Source organism: Heterodontus francisci, chromosome 29 (assembly GCF_036365525.1).
Source record: "Heterodontus francisci isolate sHetFra1 chromosome 29, sHetFra1.hap1, whole genome shotgun sequence".
NCBI classification, from domain to species: Eukaryota; Metazoa; Chordata; class Chondrichthyes; order Heterodontiformes; family Heterodontidae; genus Heterodontus; species Heterodontus francisci.
The window spans coordinates 1,721,989-1,742,695 of NC_090399.1; the positions used below are offsets into that span (position 1 = coordinate 1,721,989).

At 50.0% G+C, this 20,707-nt stretch overlaps 1 protein-coding gene across 1 annotated transcript in view; it reads left to right on the forward strand.

The window, feature by feature from the left end:
- The window catches only part of LOC137345904 (carcinoembryonic antigen-related cell adhesion molecule 21-like), a 276,795-nt gene that overhangs the window by 55,278 nt on the left and 200,810 nt on the right, over positions 1–20,707 (forward strand). The window contains exons 3-4 of the mRNA XM_068009146.1: positions 11,109–11,450; positions 14,905–15,174. Of these exons, the coding sequence (XP_067865247.1) occupies positions 11,109–11,450; positions 14,905–15,174 (612 nt within the window). The remainder of the gene's footprint in view (positions 1–11,108; positions 11,451–14,904; positions 15,175–20,707) is intronic.

Consider the following 20,707-nt stretch of genomic DNA (forward strand, 5'->3'; position numbering starts at 1 on the left):
CCCTTTCCCTAGTTACCCTCTTGCTCTTTATATACGTATAAAAAGCCTTGGGATTCTCCTTAATCCTGTTTGCCAATGATTTTTCATGACCCCTTTTAGCCCTCCTGACTCCTTGCTTTAGTTCCTTCCCACTGACTTTATATTCCTCAAGGGATTCGTCTGTTCCTGGCCTTCCAGCCCTGACGAATGCTTCCTTTTTCTTTTTAACTAGGCTCACAATATCCCGCGTTATCCAAAGTTCCCGAAACTTGCCAAACTTATCCTTTTTCCTCACAGGAACATGCTGGTCCTGGATTCTAATCAACTGACATTTGAAGGACTCCCGACATGTCAGATGTTGATTTACCCTCAAACAGCCGCCCCCAATCTTAATTCTTCAGTTCCTGCCTTCTTTCTTTCTTTTCTTTCTTCTTTTGGGCCTCCTTATCTCGAGAGACAATGGATATGTGCCTGGAGGTGGTCAGTGGTTTGTGAAGCAGCGCCTGGAGTGGCTATAAAGGCCAATTCTGGAGTGACAGGCTCTTCCACAGGTGCTGCAGAGAAATTTGTTTGTCGGGGCTGTTGCACAGTTGGCTCTCCCCTTGCGCCTCTGTCTTTTTTCCTGCCAACTACTAAGTCTCTTCGACTCGCCACAATTTAGCCCTGTCTTTATGGCTGCCCGCCTGCTCTGGCGAATGCTGGCAACTGACTCCCACGACTTGTGATCAATGTCACACGATTTCATGTCGCGTTTGCAGACGTCTTTAAAGCGGAGACATGGACGGCCGGTGGGTCTGATACCAGTGGCGAGCTCGCTGTACAATGTGTCTTTGGGGATCCTGCCATCTTCCATGCGGCTCACATGGCCAAGCCATCTCAAACGCCGCTGACTCAGTAGTGTGTATAAGCTGGGGGTGTTGGCCGCTTCAAGGACTTCTGTGTTGGAGATATAGTCCTGCCACCTGATGCCAAGTATTCTCCGAAGGCAGCGAAGATGGAATGAATTGAGACGTCGCTCTTGGCTGGCATACGTTGTCCAGGCCTCGCTGCCGTAGAGCAAGGTACTGAGGACACAGGCCTGATACACTCGGACTTTTGTGTTCCGTGTCAGTGCGCCATTTTCCCACACTCTCTTGGCCAGTCTGGACATAGCAGTGGAAGCCTTACCCATGCGCTTGTTGATTTCTGCATCTAGAGACAGGTTACTGGTGATAGTTGAGCCTAGGTAGGTGAACTCTTGAACCACTTCCAGAGCGTGGTCGCCAATATTGATGGATGGAGCATTTCTGACGTCCTGCCCCATGATGTTCGTTTTCTTGAGGCTGATGGTTAGGCCAAATTCATTGCAGGCAGACGCAAACCTGTCGATGAGACTCTGCAGACACTCTTCAGTGTGAGATGTTAAAGCAGCATCATCAGCAAAGAGGAGTTCTCTGATGAGGACTTTCCGTACTTTGGACTTCGCTCTTCGACGGGCAAGGTTGAACAACCTGCCCCCTGATCTTGTGTGGAGGAAAATTCCTTCTTCAGAGGATTTGAACGCATGTGAAAGCAGCAGGGAGAAGAAAATCCCAAAAAGTGTGGGTGCGAGAGCACAGCCCTGTTTCACACCACTCAGGATAGGAAAGGGCTCTGATGAGGAGCCACCATGTTGAATTGTGCCTTTCATATTGTCGTGGAATGAGGTGATGATACTTAGTAGCTTTGGTGGACATCCGATCTTTTCTAGTAGTCTGAAGAGACCACGTCTGCTGACGAAGTCAAAGGCTTTGGTGAGATCAATGAAAGCAATGTAGAGGGGCATCTGTTGTTCACGGCATTTCTCCTGTTTCTGACGAAGGGAGAACAGCATGTCAATGGTCGATCTCTCTGCACGAAAGCCACACTGTGCCTCAGGGTAGACGCGCTCGGCCAGCTTCTGGAGCCTGTTCAGAGCGACTCGAGCAAAGACTTTCCCCACTATGCTGAGCAGGGAGATTCCACGGTAGTTGTTGCAGTCACCGCGGTCACCTTTGTTTTTATAGAGGGTGATGATGTTGGCATCACGCATGTCCTGGGGTACTGCTCCCTCGTCCCAGCACAGGCATAGCAGTTCATGGAGTGCTGAGAGTATAGCAGGCTTGGCACTCTTGATTATTTCAGGGGTAATGCTGTCCTTCCCAGGGGCTTTTCCGCTGGCTAGAGAATCAATGGCATCACTGAGTTCCGATTTGGCTAATATTGTTAGAATTAGCCTTCCCCCAATTTAGCACCTTCACCCTATTCTCTCGAGTTTTGAAGAATGAGAGGTGATCTCATTGAAACCTACAAAATACTTAAAGGGATAGACAGGGTAGATGCAGCTAAGATGTTTCTCCTGGTTGGGGAGTCTAGAACCAGTGGATACAATTTCAAAATAAGGGGGAAGCCACTTAGCACTGAGATGAGGAAAAATTTCTTTACTCAGAGGATTGTGAATCTTTGGAATTCTCTACCCCAGAGGGCTGTGGAAGCTCAGTCATTGAGTATGTTTAAAGCAGAGATTGACAGATTTCTAAATACCAATGACATAAAGGGATATGAGGATAGTGTGGGAAAAAGGCATTGTAGTGGATGATCAGCCATGATTGTATTGAATGGCAGAGCAGGCTCGATGGGCTGAATGGCCTACCCTTGCTCCTATGTTCCTAAGGAAAAAGCATTTAATTGCGCAAAGTTGAGTGGCAGGTCAGATGATTGGTCAGAGTATAAAGAACGACAGAGAGTGACTAAAAGTTTAATCAGAAGAAAGAAATTAAAGTATGAGAGGAAGCTAGCTAGAAATGTAAAAATGGACAGCAAGAGTTTCTACAGGTATTTATAAAGGAAAAGAGTAAGTAAAGTGAATGTGTAGAGAGTGAGAATGGGCCTACTCCTGCTCCTATGGTCCTAGTCCCAACAACCCACCCTATCTCTGTAACCTCCTCCAGCCCCTACAACTCCACTGTGCTCTCACTCTCCACGCTGCTGGGCTCCCTCACTTTCCTCCCTGCTTTGCTCGCTCTCTCTCTCTTTTTCTGCCCCCCCCCCACTGTGCTCTCTCCCCCCCTTCGCTGTGCTTTCTTTCTCTCTCTCCCCCCGCCGCTGTAGCTCTCTCTCTCTCCCCCCGCAACTGTAGCTCTCTCTCTCTCCTTCCTCCTCTATGTTCTCTCTCTCTCTCTCTCCCCCCCCGCTGTGCTCTCTCCCCCCCCTCCGCTGGGCTTTCTTTCTCTCTCTCTCCCCGCCGCTGTAGCTCTCTCTCTCTCTCCCCCCGTCACTGTAGCTCTCTCTCTCTCCCCCCATCACTGTAGCTCTCTCTCTCTTGCCCCCGCCACTGTAGCTCTCTCTCTCTCCCCCCGCTGTGCGCTCTCTCTCTCCCCCCGCTGTGCGCTCTCTCTCTCTCCCCGCTGTGCTCTCTCTCTCCCCCCCGCTTTGCTCTCTCCCCCCCGCTTTGCTCTCTCTCTCCCCCCCGCTGTGCTCTCCCTCTCCCCCCGCTGTGCTCTCTCTCCCCCCCGCTGTGCTCTCTCTCCCCCCCGCTGTGCTCTCTCTCCCCCCCCGCTGTGCTCTCTCTCCCCCCCGCTGTGCTCTCTCTCCCCCCCGCTGTGCTCTCTCTCCCCCCCGCTGTGCTCTCTCTCCCCCCCGCTGTGCTCTCTCTCCCCCCCGCTGTGCTCTCTCTCCCCCCCGCTGTGCTCTCTCTCCCCCCCGCTGTGCTCTCTCTCCCCCCCGCTGTGCTCTCTCTCCCCCCCGCTGTGCTCTCTCTCCCCCCCGCTGTGCTCTCTCTCCCCCCCGCTGTGCTCTCTCTCCCCCCCGCTGTGCTCTCTCTCCCCCCCGCTGTGCTCTCTCTCCCCCCCGCTGTGCTCTCTCTCCCCCCCGCTGTGCTCTCTCTCCCCCCCGCTGTGCTCTCTCTCCCCCCCCGCTGTGCTCTCTCTCCCCCCCGCTGTGCTCTCTCTCCCCCCCGCTGTGCTCTCTCTCCCCCCCGCTGTGCTCTCTCTCCCCCCCGCTGTGCTCTCTCTCCCCCCCGCTGTGCTCTCTCTCCCCCCCGCTGTGCTCTCTCTCCCCCCCGCTGTGCTCTCTCTCTCTCCCCCCGCTGTGCTCTCCCTCTCTCCCCCCGCTGTGCTCTCCCTCTCTCCCCCCGCTGTGCTCTCCCTCTCTCCCCCCGCTGTGCTCTCCCTCTCTCCCCCCGCTGTGCTCTCCCTCTCTCCCCCCGCTGTGCTCTCTCTCTCTCCCCCCGCTGTGCTCTCTCTCTCTCCCCCCGCTGTGCTCTCTCTCTCTCCCCCCGCTGTGCTCTCTCTCTCTCCCCCCGCTGTGCTCTCTCTCTCTCCCCCCGCTGTGCTCTCTCTCTCTCCCCCCGCTGTGCTCTCTCTCTCTCCTCCCCGCTGTGCTCTCTCTCTCTCCCCCCGCTGATGCTCTCTCTCTCTCCCCCCGCCGCTGATGCTCTCTCTCTCTCCCCCCGCCACTGTAGCTCTCTCTCTCTCCTCCCGCTGTGCTCTCTCTCTCTCCTTCCTCCGCTATGTTCTCTCTCTCTCCCTCCCCCCGCTGTGCTCTCTCTCTCCCCCCACTGTGCTCCCTCTCTCTCTCTCTTCCCCCTCCCACTGTGCTACCTCTTTCCCTCCTGCTGTGCTCTCTCTCTCTCTCTCTCCCCCCTGCTGTGCTCTCTTTCTCTCTCTCTCTCTCCCCCCCCTGCTGTGCTCGCTCTCTCTCTCTCTCCCCCCTGCTGTGCTCTCTCTCTCTCTCTCTCTCTCTCTCTCCCCTGCTGTGCTCTCTCTCTCTCTCTCTCTCCCCCCTGCTGTGCTCTCTTTCTCTCTCTCTCTCTCTCTCTCTCCCCCCTGCTGTGCTCTCTCTCTCTCCCCCCTGCTGTGCTCTCTCTCTCTCTCTCCCCCCTGCTGTGCTCTCTCTCTCTCTCTCTCTCTCCCCTGCTGTGCTCTCTCTCTCTCCCCCCTGCTGTGCTCTCTCTCTCTCTCTCTCTCTCCCCCCTGCTGTGCTCTCTCTCTCTCTCTCTCTCTCTCTCCCCCCTGCTGTGCTCTCTCTCTCTCTCTCTCTCACTCCCCCCTGCTGTGCTCTCTCTCTCTCTCTCCCCCCTGCTGTGCTCTCTCTCTCTCTCTCTCTCCCCCCTGCTGTGCTCTCTCTCTCTCTCTCTCCCCTTTGCTGTGCTCTCTCTCTCTCTCTCTCTCTCTCTCTCTCTCTCTCTCTCTCTCTCTCTCTCCCCCCTGCTGTGCTCTCTCTCTCTCTCTCTCCCCCCCGCTGTGCTCTCTCTCTCCCCCCCCGCTGTGCTCTCTCTCCCCCCCCGCTGTGCTCTCTCTCCCCCCCCGCTGTGCTCTCTCTCCCCCCCCGCTGTGCTCTCTCTCCCCCCCCGCTGTGCTCTCTCTCTCCCCCCCGCTGTGCTCTCTCTCTCCCCCCCGCTGAGCTCTCTCTCTCCCCCCCGCTGTGCTCTCTCTCTCCCCCCCGCTGTGCTCTCTCTCTCCCCCCCGCTGTGCTCTCTCTCTCCCCCCCGCTGTGCTCTCTCTCTCCCCCCCGCTGTGCTCTCTCTCTCCCCCCCGCTGTGCTCTCTCTCTCCCCCCCGCTGTGCTCTCTCTCTCCCCCCCGCTGTGCTCTCTCTCTCCCCCCCGCTGTGCTCTCTCTCTCCCCCCCGCTGTGCTCTCTCTCTCCCCCCCGCTGTGCTCTCTCTCTCCCCCCCGCTGTGCTCTCTCTCTCCCCCCCGCTGTGCTCTCTCTCTCCCCCCGCTGTGCTCTCTCTCTCCCCCCCGCTGTGCTCTCTCTCTCCCCCCCGCTGTGCTCTCTCTCTCCCCCCCGCTGTGCTCTCTCTCTCCCCCCCGCTGTGCTCTCTCTCTCCCCCCCGCTGTGCTCTCTCTCTCCCCCCCGCTGTGCTCTCTCTCTCCCCCCCGCTGTGCTCTCTCTCTCCCCCCCGCTGTGCTCTCTCTCTCCCCCCCGCTGTGCTCTCTCTCTCCCCCCCGCTGTGCTCTCTCTCTCCCCCCCGCTGTGCTCTCTCTCTCCCCCCCGCTGTGCTCTCTCTCTCTCCCCCCGCTGTGCTCTCTCTCTCTCCCCCCGCTGTGCTCTCTCTCTCCCCCCCGCTGTGCTCTCTCTCTCTCCCCCCCGCTGTGCTCTCTCTCTCTCCCCCCCGCTGTGCTCTCTCTCTCTCCCCCTGCCGCTGATGCTCTCTCTCTCTCCCCCCGCCACTGCAGCTCTCTCTCTCTCCTCCCGCTGTGCTCTCTCTCTCTCCTTCCTCCGCTATGTTCTCTCTCTCTCCCTCCCCCCGCTGTGCTCTCTCTCTCCCCCCACTGTGCTCCCTCTCTCTCTCTTCCCCCTCCCACTGTGCTACCTCTTTCCCTCCTGCTGTGCTCTCTCTCTCTCTCTTCCCCCCCCTGCTGTGCTCTCTTTCTCTCTCTCTCTCTCTCTCTCCCCCCCCTGCTGTGCTCGCTCTCTCTCTCTCTCCCCCCTGCTGTGCTCTCTCTCTCTCTCTCTCTCTCTCTCTCTCCCCTGCTGTGCTCTCTCTCTCTCTCTCTCTCTCTCCCCCCTGCTGTGCTCTCTCTCTCTCTCTCTCTCTCTCTCCCCCTTGCTGTGCTCTCTCTCTCTCCCCCCTGCTGTGCTCTCTCTCTCTCTCTCCCCCCTGCTGTGCTCTCTCTCTCTCTCTCTCCGCTGCTGTGCTCTCTCTCTCTCTCTCTCTCCCCCCTGCTGTGCTCTCTCTCTCTCTCTCTCCCCCCTGCTGTGCTCTCTCTCTCTCTCTCTCTCTCCCCCCTGCTGTGCTCTCTCTCTCTCTCTCTCTCTCCCCCTGCTGTGCTCTCTCTCTCTCTCTCTCTCCCCCCTGCTGTGCTCTCTCTCTCTCTCTCTCTCCCCTTTGCTGTGCTCTCTCTCTCTCTCTCTCTCTCTCTCTCTCTCCCTCCCCCCTGCTGTGCTCTCTCTCTCTCTCTCTCTCCCCCCTGCTGTGCTCCCTCTCTCTCTCTCCCCCCTGCTGTGCTCTCTCTCTCTCTCTCTCTCTCTCTCTCTCTCCCCCTGCTGTGCTCTCTCTCTCTCTCTCTCCCCCATGCTGTGCTCTCTCTCTCTCTCTCTCCCCATGCTGTGCTCTCTCTCTCTCTCTCCCCCCTGCTGTGCTCTCTCTCTCTCTCTCCCCCCTGCTGTGCTCTCTCTCTCTCCTTCCTCCGCTATGTTCTCTCTCTCTCCCTCCCTCCGCTGTGCTCTCCCTCTCTCTGGACTGGAAATACTATAGTTCGAGTACTTTAGATGGGTCTGTTTTTGTCCAGTGTGTGCAGGAGGGTTTTCTGACACAGTATGTAGACAGGCCAACCAGGGGCGATGCCATATTGGATTTGGTACTGGGTAATGAACCCGGCCAGGTGTTAGATTTTGATGTAGGTGAGCACTTTGGTGATAGTGATCACAATTCGGTTAGGTTTACCTTAGCGATGGGCAGGGACAGGTATATACCGCAGGGCAAAAATTATAGCTGGGGGAAAGGAAATTATGATGCGATTAGGCAAGATTTAGGATGCGTAGGATGGGGAAGGAAACTGCAGGGGATGGGCACAATCGAAATGTGGAGCTTATTCAAGGAGCAGCTACTGCGTGTCCTTGATAAGTATGTATCTGTCAGGCAGGGAGGAAGTTGTCGAGCGAGGGAGCCGTGGTTTACTAAAGAAGTTGAAGCGCTTGTCAAGAGGAAGAAGAAGGCTTATGTTAGGATGAGACGTGAAGGCTCAGTTAGGGCGCTTGAGAGTTACAAGCTAGCCAGGAAGGATCTAAAGGGAGAGATAAGAAGAGCAAGGAGAGGACACGAGAAGTCATTGGCGGATCGGATCAAGGAAAACCCTCATGCTTTCTATAGGTATATCAGGAATAAAAGAATGACTAGAGATAGGTTAGGGCCAATCAAGGATAGTAGTGGGAAGTTGTGTGTGGAATCAGAGGAGGTAGGGGAAGTGTTAAATGAATATTTTGCGTCAGTATTTACAGTAGAAAAAGAAAATGTTGTCGAGAATACTGAGATTCAGGCTACTAGGCTAGATGGGATTGAGGTTCACAAGGAGGAGGTGTTCGCAATTTTGGAAAGTGTGAAAATAGATAAGTCCCCTGGGCCAGATGGGATTTATCCTAGGATTCTCTGGGAAGCCAGGGAGGAGATTGCAGAGCCTTTGTCCTTGATCTTTATGTCATCATTGTCGACAGGAATAGTGCCGGAAGACTGGAGGATAGCAAATGTTGTCCCCTTGTTCAAGAAGGGGAGTAGAGACAGCCCTGGTAATTATAGACCTGTGAGCCTTACTTCGGTTGTGGGTAAAATGTTGGAAAAGGTTATAAGAGACAGGATTTATAATCATCTTGAAAAGAATAAGTTCATTAGCGATAGTCAGCACGGTTTTGTGACGGGTAGGTCGTGCCTCACAAACCTTAGAGTTTTTCGAGAAGGTGACCAAACAGGTGGATGAGGGTAAAGCAGTGGATGTGGTGTATATGGATTTCAGTAAGGCGTTTGAGAAGGTTCCCCACGGTAGGCTATTGCAGAAAAAACGGAAGTATGGGGTTGAAAGTGATTTAGAGCTTTGGATAAGAAATTGGCTAGCTGAAAGAAGACAGAGGGTGGTGGTTGATGGCAAATGTTCATCCTGGAGTTTAGTTACTAGTGGTGTACCGCAAGGATCTGTTTTGGGGCCACTGCTGTTTGTCATTTTTATAAATGACCTGGAAGAGGGTGCAGAAGGGTGGGTTAGTAAATTTGCAGATGACACTAAGGTCGGTGGAGTTGTGGATAGTGCCGAAGGGTGTTGTAGGGTACAGAGGGACATAGATAGGCTGCAGAGCTGGGCTGAGAGATGGCAAATGGAGTTTAATGCGGAAAAGTGCGAGGTGATTCACTTTGGAAGGAGTAACAGGAATGCAGAGTACTGGGCTAATGGGAAGATTCTTGGTAGTGTAGATGAACAGAGAGATCTTGGTGTCCAGGTACATAAATCCCTGAAAGTTGCTACCCAGGTTAATAGGGCTGTTAAGAAGGCATATGGTGTGTTAGCTTTTATTAGTAGGGGGATCGAGTTTCGGAGCCACGAGGTCATGCTGCAGCTGTACAAAACTCTGGTGAGACCGCACCTTGAGTATTGCGTGCAGTTCTGGTCACCGCATTATAGGAAGGATGTGGAAGCTGTGGAAAGGGTGCAGAGGAGATTTACTAGGATGTTGCCTGGTATGGAGGGAAGGTCTTACGAGGAAAGGCTGAGGGACTTGAGGTTGTTTTCGTTGGAGAGAAGGAGGAGGAGAGGTGACTTAATAGAGACATATAAGATAATCAGAGGGTTGGATAGGGTGGATAGTGAGAGTCTTTTTCCTCGGATGGTGATGGCAAACACGAGGGGACATAGCTTTAAGTTGAGGGGTGATAGATTATAGGACAGATGTCAGAGGTAGTTTCTTTACTCAGAGAGTAGTAGGGGTGTGGAACGCCCTGCCTGCAACAGTAGTAGACTCGCCAACTTTAAGGGCATTTAAGTGGTCATTGGATAGACATATGGATGAAAATGGAATAGTGTAGGTCAGATGGTTTCACAGGTCGGCGCAACATCGAGGGCCGAAGGGCCTGTACTGCGCTGTAATATTCTAATTCTAATTCTCTCTCTTCCCCCTCCCACTGTGCTACCTCTTTCCCCCCTGCTGTGCTCTCCCTCTCTCTCTCTCTTTCCCCCCCCCCCCACTGTGCTCTCTCTCTCCCCCCTGCTGTGCTCTCTCTCTCTCTCTCTTCCCCCTGCTGTGCTCTCCCTCTCTCTCTCTTTCCCCCCCCCCACTGTGCTACCTCTCTCCCCCCTGCTGTGCTCTCCACCTCTCTATCTCTCTCTCTCTCTCTCTCTCTCTCTCCCCCCGCTGTGCTCTCTCTTGTTCCTCCCCTGCTGTGTGCTGTCTTCCTCTCCCCGCCCCGCTGTGTTCTCCTTCTCTCACACCACTGCTGTGCTCTCTCTCTCTCTCTCCCTGCAGTGCTCTCCCTCTCCACCCCGCTGTGCTCTCTCTTTCTCTCCCCCCCTGCTATGCTCTCCATTTCTCTCCCCCGCTGTGCTCTCCCTCTCCCCGCGCGCCGCCCCCCCACTGCTGTGCTCTCCCTCTCCACCCCCACTATGCTCTCTCTCTCGTTCTGTCATAGAAACATAGAAAATAGGCGCAAGAGTAGGCCATTCGGCCCTTCGAGCCTGCACCACCATTCAATACGATCATGGCTGATCATCCAAACTCAGTACCCTGTTCCCGCTTTCTCCCCATATCTCTTGATCCCATTAGCCCTAAGAATTATATCTATCTCTTTCTTGAATATATTTAATGATTTGGCCTCAACTGCTTTCTGTGGTTGAGAATTCCACAGGTTCACCACTGTCCGGGTGAAGAAATCCCTCATCTCAGTCCTAAATGGCTTACCCCTTATCTTTAGACTGTGACCCCTGGTCCTGGACTCCCCCGCCATCGGGAACATCCTGTATCTAGTCTGTCCAGTCCTGTTAGTATTTTGTAGGTTTCTGTGAGATCCCCTCTCATTCTTCTAAACTCTAGTGAATACAAACCCAATCGACCCAATCTCTCTTCATACGTCAGTCCTGCCAACCCAGGAATCAGTCTAGTGAACCTTCGCTGCACTCCCTCCCTCCCTTTCTGTCCCCTTCCTGTACTCTCTCTCTCTGCACACATCCATACCCCCCCCACCTCCGCCGCTGTGCTCTTGCTCTCAGCTGTGCTTTCTCTCCCTCGTCTATGCTCTCACTCCCTCAAAACAGTGTTGTCTCTCTCTCTCCTGCCCCACTGTACTATCTCTCTCCACCCCGTGCTATACTCACTGGATCCGCAATCCTCCACTGGCTTTGGTGGCCTGTGTAGTGTGACAAGGAGAGTGTCTGCTTCATTGAGCCTGCAACACACAGCATCAATGATGTCAACACTGCTGAGTGGGATTCTTCATCAATAAGAGCTATGATCATTTTTCACCTGATACTTGATATTGAAAATTTCTGCCTTGACTGTCATCTAACTAGTGGAAATGTTAATGTTCTTGTGATTTGGTATTCTGTCCACCTTCCACCATTTTACTCCCATGTATGGACCAGTCGGATTACAGCAGCCAAGCACTCTACTGAAAAACAGCTGTGCTAACCTTAACTAATTTCTACCTTCCAGATGCTGTAAAAGTGAACAGTTTGAACCAAGCAATCTACATAATCCGCAAAGTGAAATCTTCTGTTCTGCTTTTTGGATATCAACCCAAAAAGCAAGAAGTAGTTTCGTGGACCTATATCAACTCTAAAGTACGCACTGGAATTGTCCATTATTCATCTCAAGTTCTTCATATCAGCCCCTATTACAGACACCGAACACAGTTTGACGTGTCCACTGGGTCTCTGCTCATGCAGAATTTACAGGTGAAAGACAGTGGAATTTATGAAGTGGTTTTAAATCCAGTTGCAACCTCAAAACTTGAGAAGGGTGATGAGATTACCTACGTAGAACTGGACATTCAAGGTAAATGTCAATGGATTGCTAGTCACAATACATGACTTATTACCAAAATGTAATCTATTCTTATATTTAATTAACATAAGAACTTAAGATATAGGAGCAGGAGTAGGCCATTCGGCCCCTCAAGCCTGCTCCACCATTTAATAAGACTGATCTGATTGTGGTCTCAACTCCACTTTCCTGCCTGACCCCCATAATCCTTGACTCCCTTGCAGCTCGAAAATCTGTCTTACTCAACCTGGAGTATGTTCAATGACCCAGCCTCCACTGCTGGCTGGGGAAGAGAATTCCAAACACTAACCACCCTCAGAGAGAAGAAATTCCTCCTCATAGAGTCATACAGCATAGAAACAGGCCCTTCGGCCCACCGCGTCCATGCCAACCATAATGCCTATCCATACTAATCCCACCTGCCTTCATTAATTCCATATCCCTCTATGCCTTGCTCATTCAAGTACCTGTCCGGATGCCTCTTAAATGTGGCTACTGTTCCTGTCTCCACCACCTCCTCAGGCAGCTCATTCCAGATACCCACTATTCTTTGTGTGAAAAATTTACCCCTTTGATCCCCTTTAAACCTCCTCCTTCTCACCTTAAATCTATGCCCTCTAGTTTTAGTCACCCCTACCATGGGAAACAGACTCTGGCTATCTACCCTATCTATGCCTCTCATTTTATATACCTCCATCATGTCCCCTCTCAGCCTCCTTCGCCCCAGGGAAAACAGACCCAGCCTATCCAATCTCGATTTATAACTCCAAACCAAGCAGCATTCTGGTGAATCTTTTCTACACCCTCTCTAGCTTAATCACATCTTTCCTGCAGGCGGCAATGGTTAGCACCGCAGCCTCACAGCTCCAGCAACCTGGGTTCGGTTCTGGGTACTGCCTGTGCGGAGTTTGCAAGTTCTCCCTGTGTCTGCGTGGGTTTCCACCGGGTGCTCCGGTTTCCTCCCACAGCCAATGACTTGCAGGTTGATAGGTAAATTGGCTGTTGTAAATTGCCCCCAGTGTAGGCAGGTGGCAGGAGAATTATGGGGATGTGGTAGAGAATATGGGGTTCATGTAGGATTAGTATAAATGGGTGGTTGCTGGTCAGCACAGACTCGGTGGGCCGAAGGGCCTGTTTCAGTGCTGTATCTCTAAATAAAATAAAAAATAAAATAAAATAAAATAAAAAAATAAAATAAATAAATAATAAATAAATTTTTTTTAAAAATAGTGCGTCGACCAGAACTGCACACAATACTCCAAATGCGGCCTAACCAACGTTATGTACAACTGTAACATGACGTCCCAACTCTTGTACTCAATGCCTCGGCCGTTGAAGGCAAGCATGCCATACGCCTTCTTCACCACCCTGTCGACCTGTGCTGCCACTTTCAGGGAACTATGTACTTTCATCCCAAGGTCTCTCTGCTCAACAACACACTCCAGGGCCCTGCCATTCACTGTATATGTCCTGCCCTGGTTTAACTTCCCAAAATGTATCACTTCACACTTGTCTGTGTTAAATTCCATTTGCCAATCCCTTGACCACTTTCCCAGTTTATCTATATTCTGTTGTAACCTTAGACAACCTTCATCCCTGTCCACTCTACCACCAATTTTGGTGTCATCTGCAAACCTACTAATCATGCCCCTGACATTCACATCCAAGTCAATATATATGGCAAACAACAGAGGGTCCAGCACCGATCCCTGCGGCACACCACTGGTCACCGGCCTCCAATCTGAAAAACAACCCTCCACTACCACCCTCTGCCTCCTATCACCAAGCCAATTTTGTATCCAATTTGCTAGCTTACACTGGATCCCATGTGTTCGAACCTTCTGGACCAGCCGACCATGCGGGACCTTGTCAAAGGCCTTGCTAAAGTCGATGAAGACAACGTCCGTCGCCCTGCCCTTGTCAATCCTCTTGGTCACCTCCTCGAAAAACTCAATCAAATTCTTGAGACATGATTTCCCACGCACAAAGGATTGCTGACTATCCCTAATCAGACCATGCCGTTCCAGATCCATCTTAAATGGGAGACCCCTTATTCTGAAACTGTACCTCCTAGTTCTAGATTCCCCCACATGGGGAAACATCATCTCAGCATCTACCCTCTCAAGCCCCCTCAGGATCTTATAGGTTTTAATAAGATCACCTCTCATTCTTCTGAACTCCCAGGAATCAGCTGTGTGAACCTTCTCTGAACTGCTTCCAATGCCAGTATATCCCTCGTTAATTAAGGAGACAAACTGGTGTAGTCTCGTCAATGCCCTGTACAGTTGTTGCAAGACTTCCCTACTTTTATACTCCTTCCCCTTGTAATAAAGACCAACATTTGCCTTCCTAATTACTTGTTGTACCTGCATGCTGACTTTTTGTGATTTATGAACAAGGACATCCAGATCCCTCTGCACCGCAGCATTCTGCAGTCTCTCTCCATGTAAATAATAATCTGCTTTTATATTTTTCCTGCCAAAGTGGACAGCCTCACATTTTACCACATTATACCCCATCTGCCAAATTTGTGCCCACTCGCTGAACCTATCGACATTTCTTTGCAGCCTCTCTGTGTCCTCTGTGTTTTCGAATCCCTCCATGTCCTCACCCCTCCTTATCTCTGTAATCTCTTCCAGACCAACAACCCTCTGAGATCTCTGTGCACCTCTAATTCCAGCCTCTTGAACCTCCCTGATTTTAATCGCTCCACCATTGGCGGCTGTGCCTTCAGTTGCCTGGGCCCTGAGCTCTGGAATTCCCTCCCTACACCTCTGCCTCTCTACCTTGCTTTCCTCCTTTAAGACACTCCTTAAAACCTACCTCTATGACCAAGCTTTTGGTCAACTGACCTAATATCTCCTTTTGTGAGTGGGTGTCATATTTTGTTTTAGAATGCTCCTGTGAAGCACCTTGGGATGTTTTATAATGTGAAAGACGCCATATAAATATAATTTGTTGTTGGCCTCCTCACAAATTGCTTTCCTACCTCTCTTAGTATCGTCAGAAAGTTTGGTTACAATACACTCAATCCCTTCATCCAAGCATTAATATCAATGGTAAATAGTTGAGACCCCAGCACTGATCCCTGTGGCACTCCACTAGTTACAGTTTACCAACCTGAAAATGACCCATTTATCCCAACTTTCTGTTTGTTTGCAAATCCTCTATCCATGCAAACACATCACCCCATGAAATTAGAATTGAAAAGTTAGGAATATAAGTGGAGCCAATTGGGATCATGCTCACCAGCTGTGTTTTTAGGACAAGCAGCTGGGAAATACTGAGTGGTGACTGCTGTCTTTCTCACATCACATCTGTGTGTTTTGTGTAGTCCTTCGTTGGAATAGTTAATTTTAGTCTGCATGTCATATAGAGTTAATTTTCAAATTGTTGCATTCCCCTACACCTGTCAATATATCTGTACTTTGGATTTCACAACCTTTGTGACTTTCTTTTTTGACAGAACAGCTTTTGCCCCCACGGATTGTTCAGAATCCTGAACATGTTTTGACTCGCGTTGAGCTGAGTTGTGTTCTGAAAATTGGAAAAGCAAACAGCATCAGGTGGCAGAAAGATTACAAGGAAGTCTTGAACAGCTCACATGTCAGGTTGGAATTTGATAACAGCACACTGTTTATTGAAGACATGGATGTCTCAGACTGCGGCTTGTACATCTGCACAGTGACAAACGATGTCAGCACAAATCGCAACTCGCACTTCCTCACTGCAAATGGTAGGATTTCACAGTCTGATACAATGTGAGGTATATGGGATTGTATTCTGATTGTGGTCCCACAGTCTGATACAATGTGAGGTATATGGGATTGCATTCTGATTGTACTGGGTGTGATTTCACAGTCTGATACAATGTGAGGTACATGAGACTATATTCTGATTGTACTAAAGAACAAAGATAATTACAGCACAGGAACAGGCCCTTCGGCCCTCCAAGCCTGCGCCGATCCAGATCCTCTCTCTAAACATGTCGCCTATTTTCTAAGGTTCTGTATCTCTTTTCTTCCTGCCCATTCATGTATCTGTCTAGATACATCTTAAAAGACTCCATCGTGCCCGCATCTACCACCTCCGCTGGCAATGCGTTCCAGGTGCCCACCACCCTCTGCGTAAAGAACTTTCCACGCATATCCCCCCTAAACTTTTCCCCTTTCACTTTGAACTCGTGTCCTCTAGTAATTGAAACCCCCACTCTGGGAAAAAGCCTCTTGCTATCCACCCTGTCTATACCTCTCATGATTTTGTACACCTCAATCAGGTCCCCCCTCAACCTCCGTCTTTCTAATGAAAATAATCCTAATCTGCTCAACCTCTCTTCATAGCTAGCGCCCTCCATACGAGGCAACATCCTGGTGAACCTCCTCTGCACCCTCTCCAAAGCATCCACATCCTTTTGATAATGTGGCGACCAGAACTGTACGCAGTATTCCAAATGTGGCCGAACCAAAGTCCTATACAACTGTAACATGACCTGCCAACTCTTGTACTCAATGCCCCGTCCGATGAAGGAAAGCATGCCGTATGCCTTCTTGACCACTCTATTTACCTGCGTTGCCACCTTCAGGGAACAGTGGACCTGAACACCCAAATCTCTCTGGACATCAATTTTCCCCAGGACTTTTCCATTTACTGTATAGTTCACTCTTGAATTGGATCTTCCAAAATGCATCACCTCGCATTTGCCCTGATTGAACTCCATCTGCCATTTCTCTGCCCAACTCTCCAATCTATCTATATTCTGCTGTATTCTCTGACAGTCCCCTTCACTATCTGCTACTCCACCAATCTTAGTGTCGTCTGCAAATTTGCTAATCAGTCCACCTATACTTTCCTCCAAATCATTAATGTATATCACAAACAACAGTGGTCCCATCACGGATCCCTGTGGAACACCACTGGTCACACGTCTCCATTTTGAGAAACTCCCTTCTACTGCTACTCTCTGTCTCCTGTTGCCCAGCCAGTTCTTTATCCATCTAGCTAGTACACCTTGGACCCCAAGCGCCTTCACTTTCTCCATCAGCCTGCCATGGGGAACCTTATCAAACGCCTTACTGAAGTCCATGTATATGACATCGACAGCCCTTCCCTCATCAATCAACTTTGTCACTTCCTCAAAGAATTCTATTAAGTTGGTAAGACATGACCTTCCCTGCACAAAACCATGTTGCCTATCACTGATAAGCCCATTTTCTTCCAAATGGGAATAGATCCTATCCCTCAGTATCTTCTCCAGCAGCTTCCCTACCACTGACGTCAGGCTCACCGGTCTATAATTACCTGGATTATCCCTGCTACCCTTCTTAAACAAGGGAACAACATTAGCAATTCTCCAGTCCTCCGGGACCTCACCCGTGTTTAAGGATGCTGCAAAGATATCTGTTAAGGCCCCAGCTATTTCCTCTCTCGCTTCCCTCAGTAACCTGGGATAGATCCCATCCGGACCTGGGGACTTGTCCACCTTAATGCCCTTTAGAATACCCAACACTTCCTCCCTCCTTATGCCGACTTGACCTAGAGTAATCAAACATCTGTTCCTAACCTCAACATCCGTTATGTCCCTCTCCTCGGTGAATACCGATGCAAAGTACTCGTTTAGAATCTCACCCATTTTCTCTGAGTCCAAGCATAACATTCCTCCTTTGTCCTTTAGTGGGCCAATCCTTTCTCTAGTTACCCTCTTTCTCCTTATATATGAATAAAAGGCTTTGGGATTTTCCTTAACCCTGTTTGCTAAAGATATTTCATGACCCCTTTTAGCCCTCTTAATTCCTCGTTTCAGATTGGTCCTACATTCCCGATATTCTTTCAAAGCTTCGTCTTTCATCAGCCGCCTAGACCTTATGTATGCTTCCTTTTTCCTCTTAGCTAGTCTCACAATTTCACCTGTCATCCATGGTTCCCTAATCTTGCCATTTCTATCCCTCATTTTCACAGGAACATGTCTCTCCTGCACGCTAATCAACCTCTCTTTAAAAGCCTCCCACATATCACATGTGGATTTACCTTCAAACAGCTGCTCCCAATCTACATTTCCCAGCTCCTGCCGAATTTTGGTGTAGTTGGCCTTCCCCCAATTTAGCACTCTCCCTTTTGGACCACTCTCGTCTTTGTCCATGAGTATTTTAAAGCTTACGGAATTGTGATCACTATTCCCAAAGTAGTCCCCTACTGAAACTTCAACAACCTGGCCGGGCTCATTCCCCAACACCAGGTCCAGTATGGCCCCTTCCCGAGTTGGACTATTTACATACTGCTCTAGAAAACCCTCCTGGATGCTCCTTACAAATTCTGCTCCATCTGGACCTCTAACACTAAGCGAATCCCAGTCAATGTTGGGAAAATTAAAATCTCCTATCACCACCACCCTGTTGCTCCTACATCTTTCCATAATCTGTTTACATATTTGTACCTCTATCTCACGCTCGCTGTTGGGAGGCCTGTAGTACAGCCCCAACATTGTTACCGCACCCTTCCTATTTCTGAGTTCTGTCCATATTGCCTCACTGCTCGAGTCCTCCATAGTGCCCTCCTTCAGCACAGCTGTGATATCCTCTTTGACCAGTAATGCAACTCCTCCACCCCTTTTACCTCCCTCTCTATCCCGCCTGAAGCATCGATATCCTGGGATATTTAGTTGCCAATCATGCCCTTCCCTCAACCAAGTCTCAGTAATAGCAATAACATCATACTCCCAGGTACTAATCCAAGCCCTAAGTTCATCTGCCTTACCTACTACACTTCTTGCATTAAAACAAATGCACCTCAGACCACCAGTCCCTTTATATTCATCATCTGCTCCCTGCCTGCTCTTCCCCTTAGTCACACTGACTTCATTATCTAGTTCCTTACAGGCTTTTGTTACTACCTCCTTACTGTCAACTGACCTCAATTGGTTCCCATCCCCCTGCCACATTAGTTTAAACCCTCCCCAACAGCGTTAGCAAAAGCACCTCCAAGGACATTGGTTCCAGTCCGGCCCAGGTGTAGACCGTCCAATTTGTAATAGTCCCACCTCCCCCAGAACCGGTCCCAATGTCCCAAAAATCTGAACCCCTCCTTCCTGCACCATCTCTCAAGCCACGCATTCATCCTGACTATTCTTTCATTTTTACTCTGACTATCACGTGGCACTGGTAGTAATCCTGAGATTACTACCTTTGAGGTCCTACTTTTTAACTTGGCTCCTAACTCCCTAAACTCTGCATGTAGGACCTCATCCCGTTTTTTACCTATATCATTAGTGCCTATGTGCACAATGACAACTGGCTGTTCACCCTCCCCCTTTAGAATGTTCTGCAGCCGATCTGAGACGTCCCTGACCCGTGCACCTGGGAGGCAACATACCATTCGGGAGCCTCGTTTTCGACCACAGAACCGCCTATCTACTCCCCTTACAATCGAATCCCCTACGACTATAGCCCTTCCACTCTTTTTCCCGCCCTTCGGAACAGCAGAGCCAGCCACGGTGCCATGGACCTGGCTACTGCTGCCTTCCCCTGGTGAGCCATCTCCCTCAACAGTATCCAAAACGGTATACTTGTTTTGGAGGGAGATGACCGCAGGGGACTCCTGCGCTGCCTTCCTGCTCTTTCTCTGCCTTTTGGTCACCCATTCCCTTTCTCCCTCAGCAATCCTAATCTGCGGTGTGACCAATTCACTAAACGTGCTATCCACGACCTCCTCAGCATCGCGCATGCTCCAAAGTGAGTCCATCCGCAGCTCGAGAGCCGTCATGCGGTCTAACAAGAGCTGCAGCTGGACACACTTCCTGCACGTGAAGGAGCCAGGGTCATCAGCCATGTCCCTGAGCTCCCACATTGAGCAAGAGGAGCATGATACGGGTCTGAGATCTCCTGCCATTTTTAATCTTAAGTTTAAACTTAGTTAAATGAAAAAGGAACGAAAAGTTTTTACCAATCACAATAAAACCAGAGAAATCGAAAAAGCCTTACCTTATAAACACCCCACCGAGTCCTTTTTTTTGGTTAGAGGAGGAGGGCGGGTGGGAGACACTACAAGTGTGGTGTCTCGGGTTCAGAAACGGCTCAAATATATAGTGTTTTACTTACCCAGCAGCCCCCTGGCCTCCGCCGAAAAACAAAAGGAAATTAAATTTACTTTCAAACGGACTTTCCCAGCTGCTCACTCGCTCACACGCTGCTCCCGAAAAAGCTGCTGCACTGAAAGGCAGTGGGTGTGATTTCACAGTCTGATACAATGTGAGGTACATGGGATTGTATTCTGATTGTACTGGGTGTGACTTCACAGTCTGATACAATGTGAGGTACATAGGATTGTAATCTGATTGTACTGGGTGTGATTTCACAGTCTGATACAGTGTGAGGTACATGGGATTGTATTCTGATTGTACTGGGTGTGCTTTCACAGTCTGATACAATGTGAGGTATATGGGATTGTATTCTGATTGTACTGGGTGTGATTTCACAGTCTGATACAATGTGAGTTATATGGGATTGTATTCTGATTGTACTGGGTGTGATTTCACAGTGTGGTACAGTGTGAAGTACATGGGACTATATTCTGATTGTGGTCCCACAGTCTGAAACAGTGTGAGGTACATGGGATTATATTCTGATTGTACTGGGTGTGATTTCACAGTCTGATGCAGTGTGAGGTACATTGGATTATATTCTGATTGTACTGGGTGTGATTTCACAGTCTGATGCAGTGTGAGGTACATGGGATTATATTCTGATTGTACTGGTTGTGATTTCACAGTCTGATGCAGTGTGAGGTACATGGGATTATATTCTGATTGTACTGGGAGTGGTTTCCCAGTCTGATAGAGGGTGCGGCACGTGATACAGTGTGAGGTACGTGGGATTATATTCTGATAGTACTGGGGTAAAGTCTCACTGTTTGGTACACTGTGAGGTACATGACATTATAGTCGATTTGTACTGGCCGTGGTTTCACAGTCTGATACAGAGTGAGGTACATGGAATTATATTTTGATTGTACTGGGTGTGATGTCACAGGCTGATACAATGTGAGGTCCATGGGATTATATTCTGATTGGACTGGGTGTGATTTCACAGTCTGATACAGTGTGAGGTACATGGGATTATATTCTGATTGTACTGGGTGTGATTTCACAGTCTGATACAGTGTGAGGTACATGGGATTATATTTTGATTGTACTGGGAGTGATTTCACAGTCTGATACAGAGTGAGGTACATGGAATTATATTTTGATTGTACTGGGTGTGATGTCACAGGCTGATACA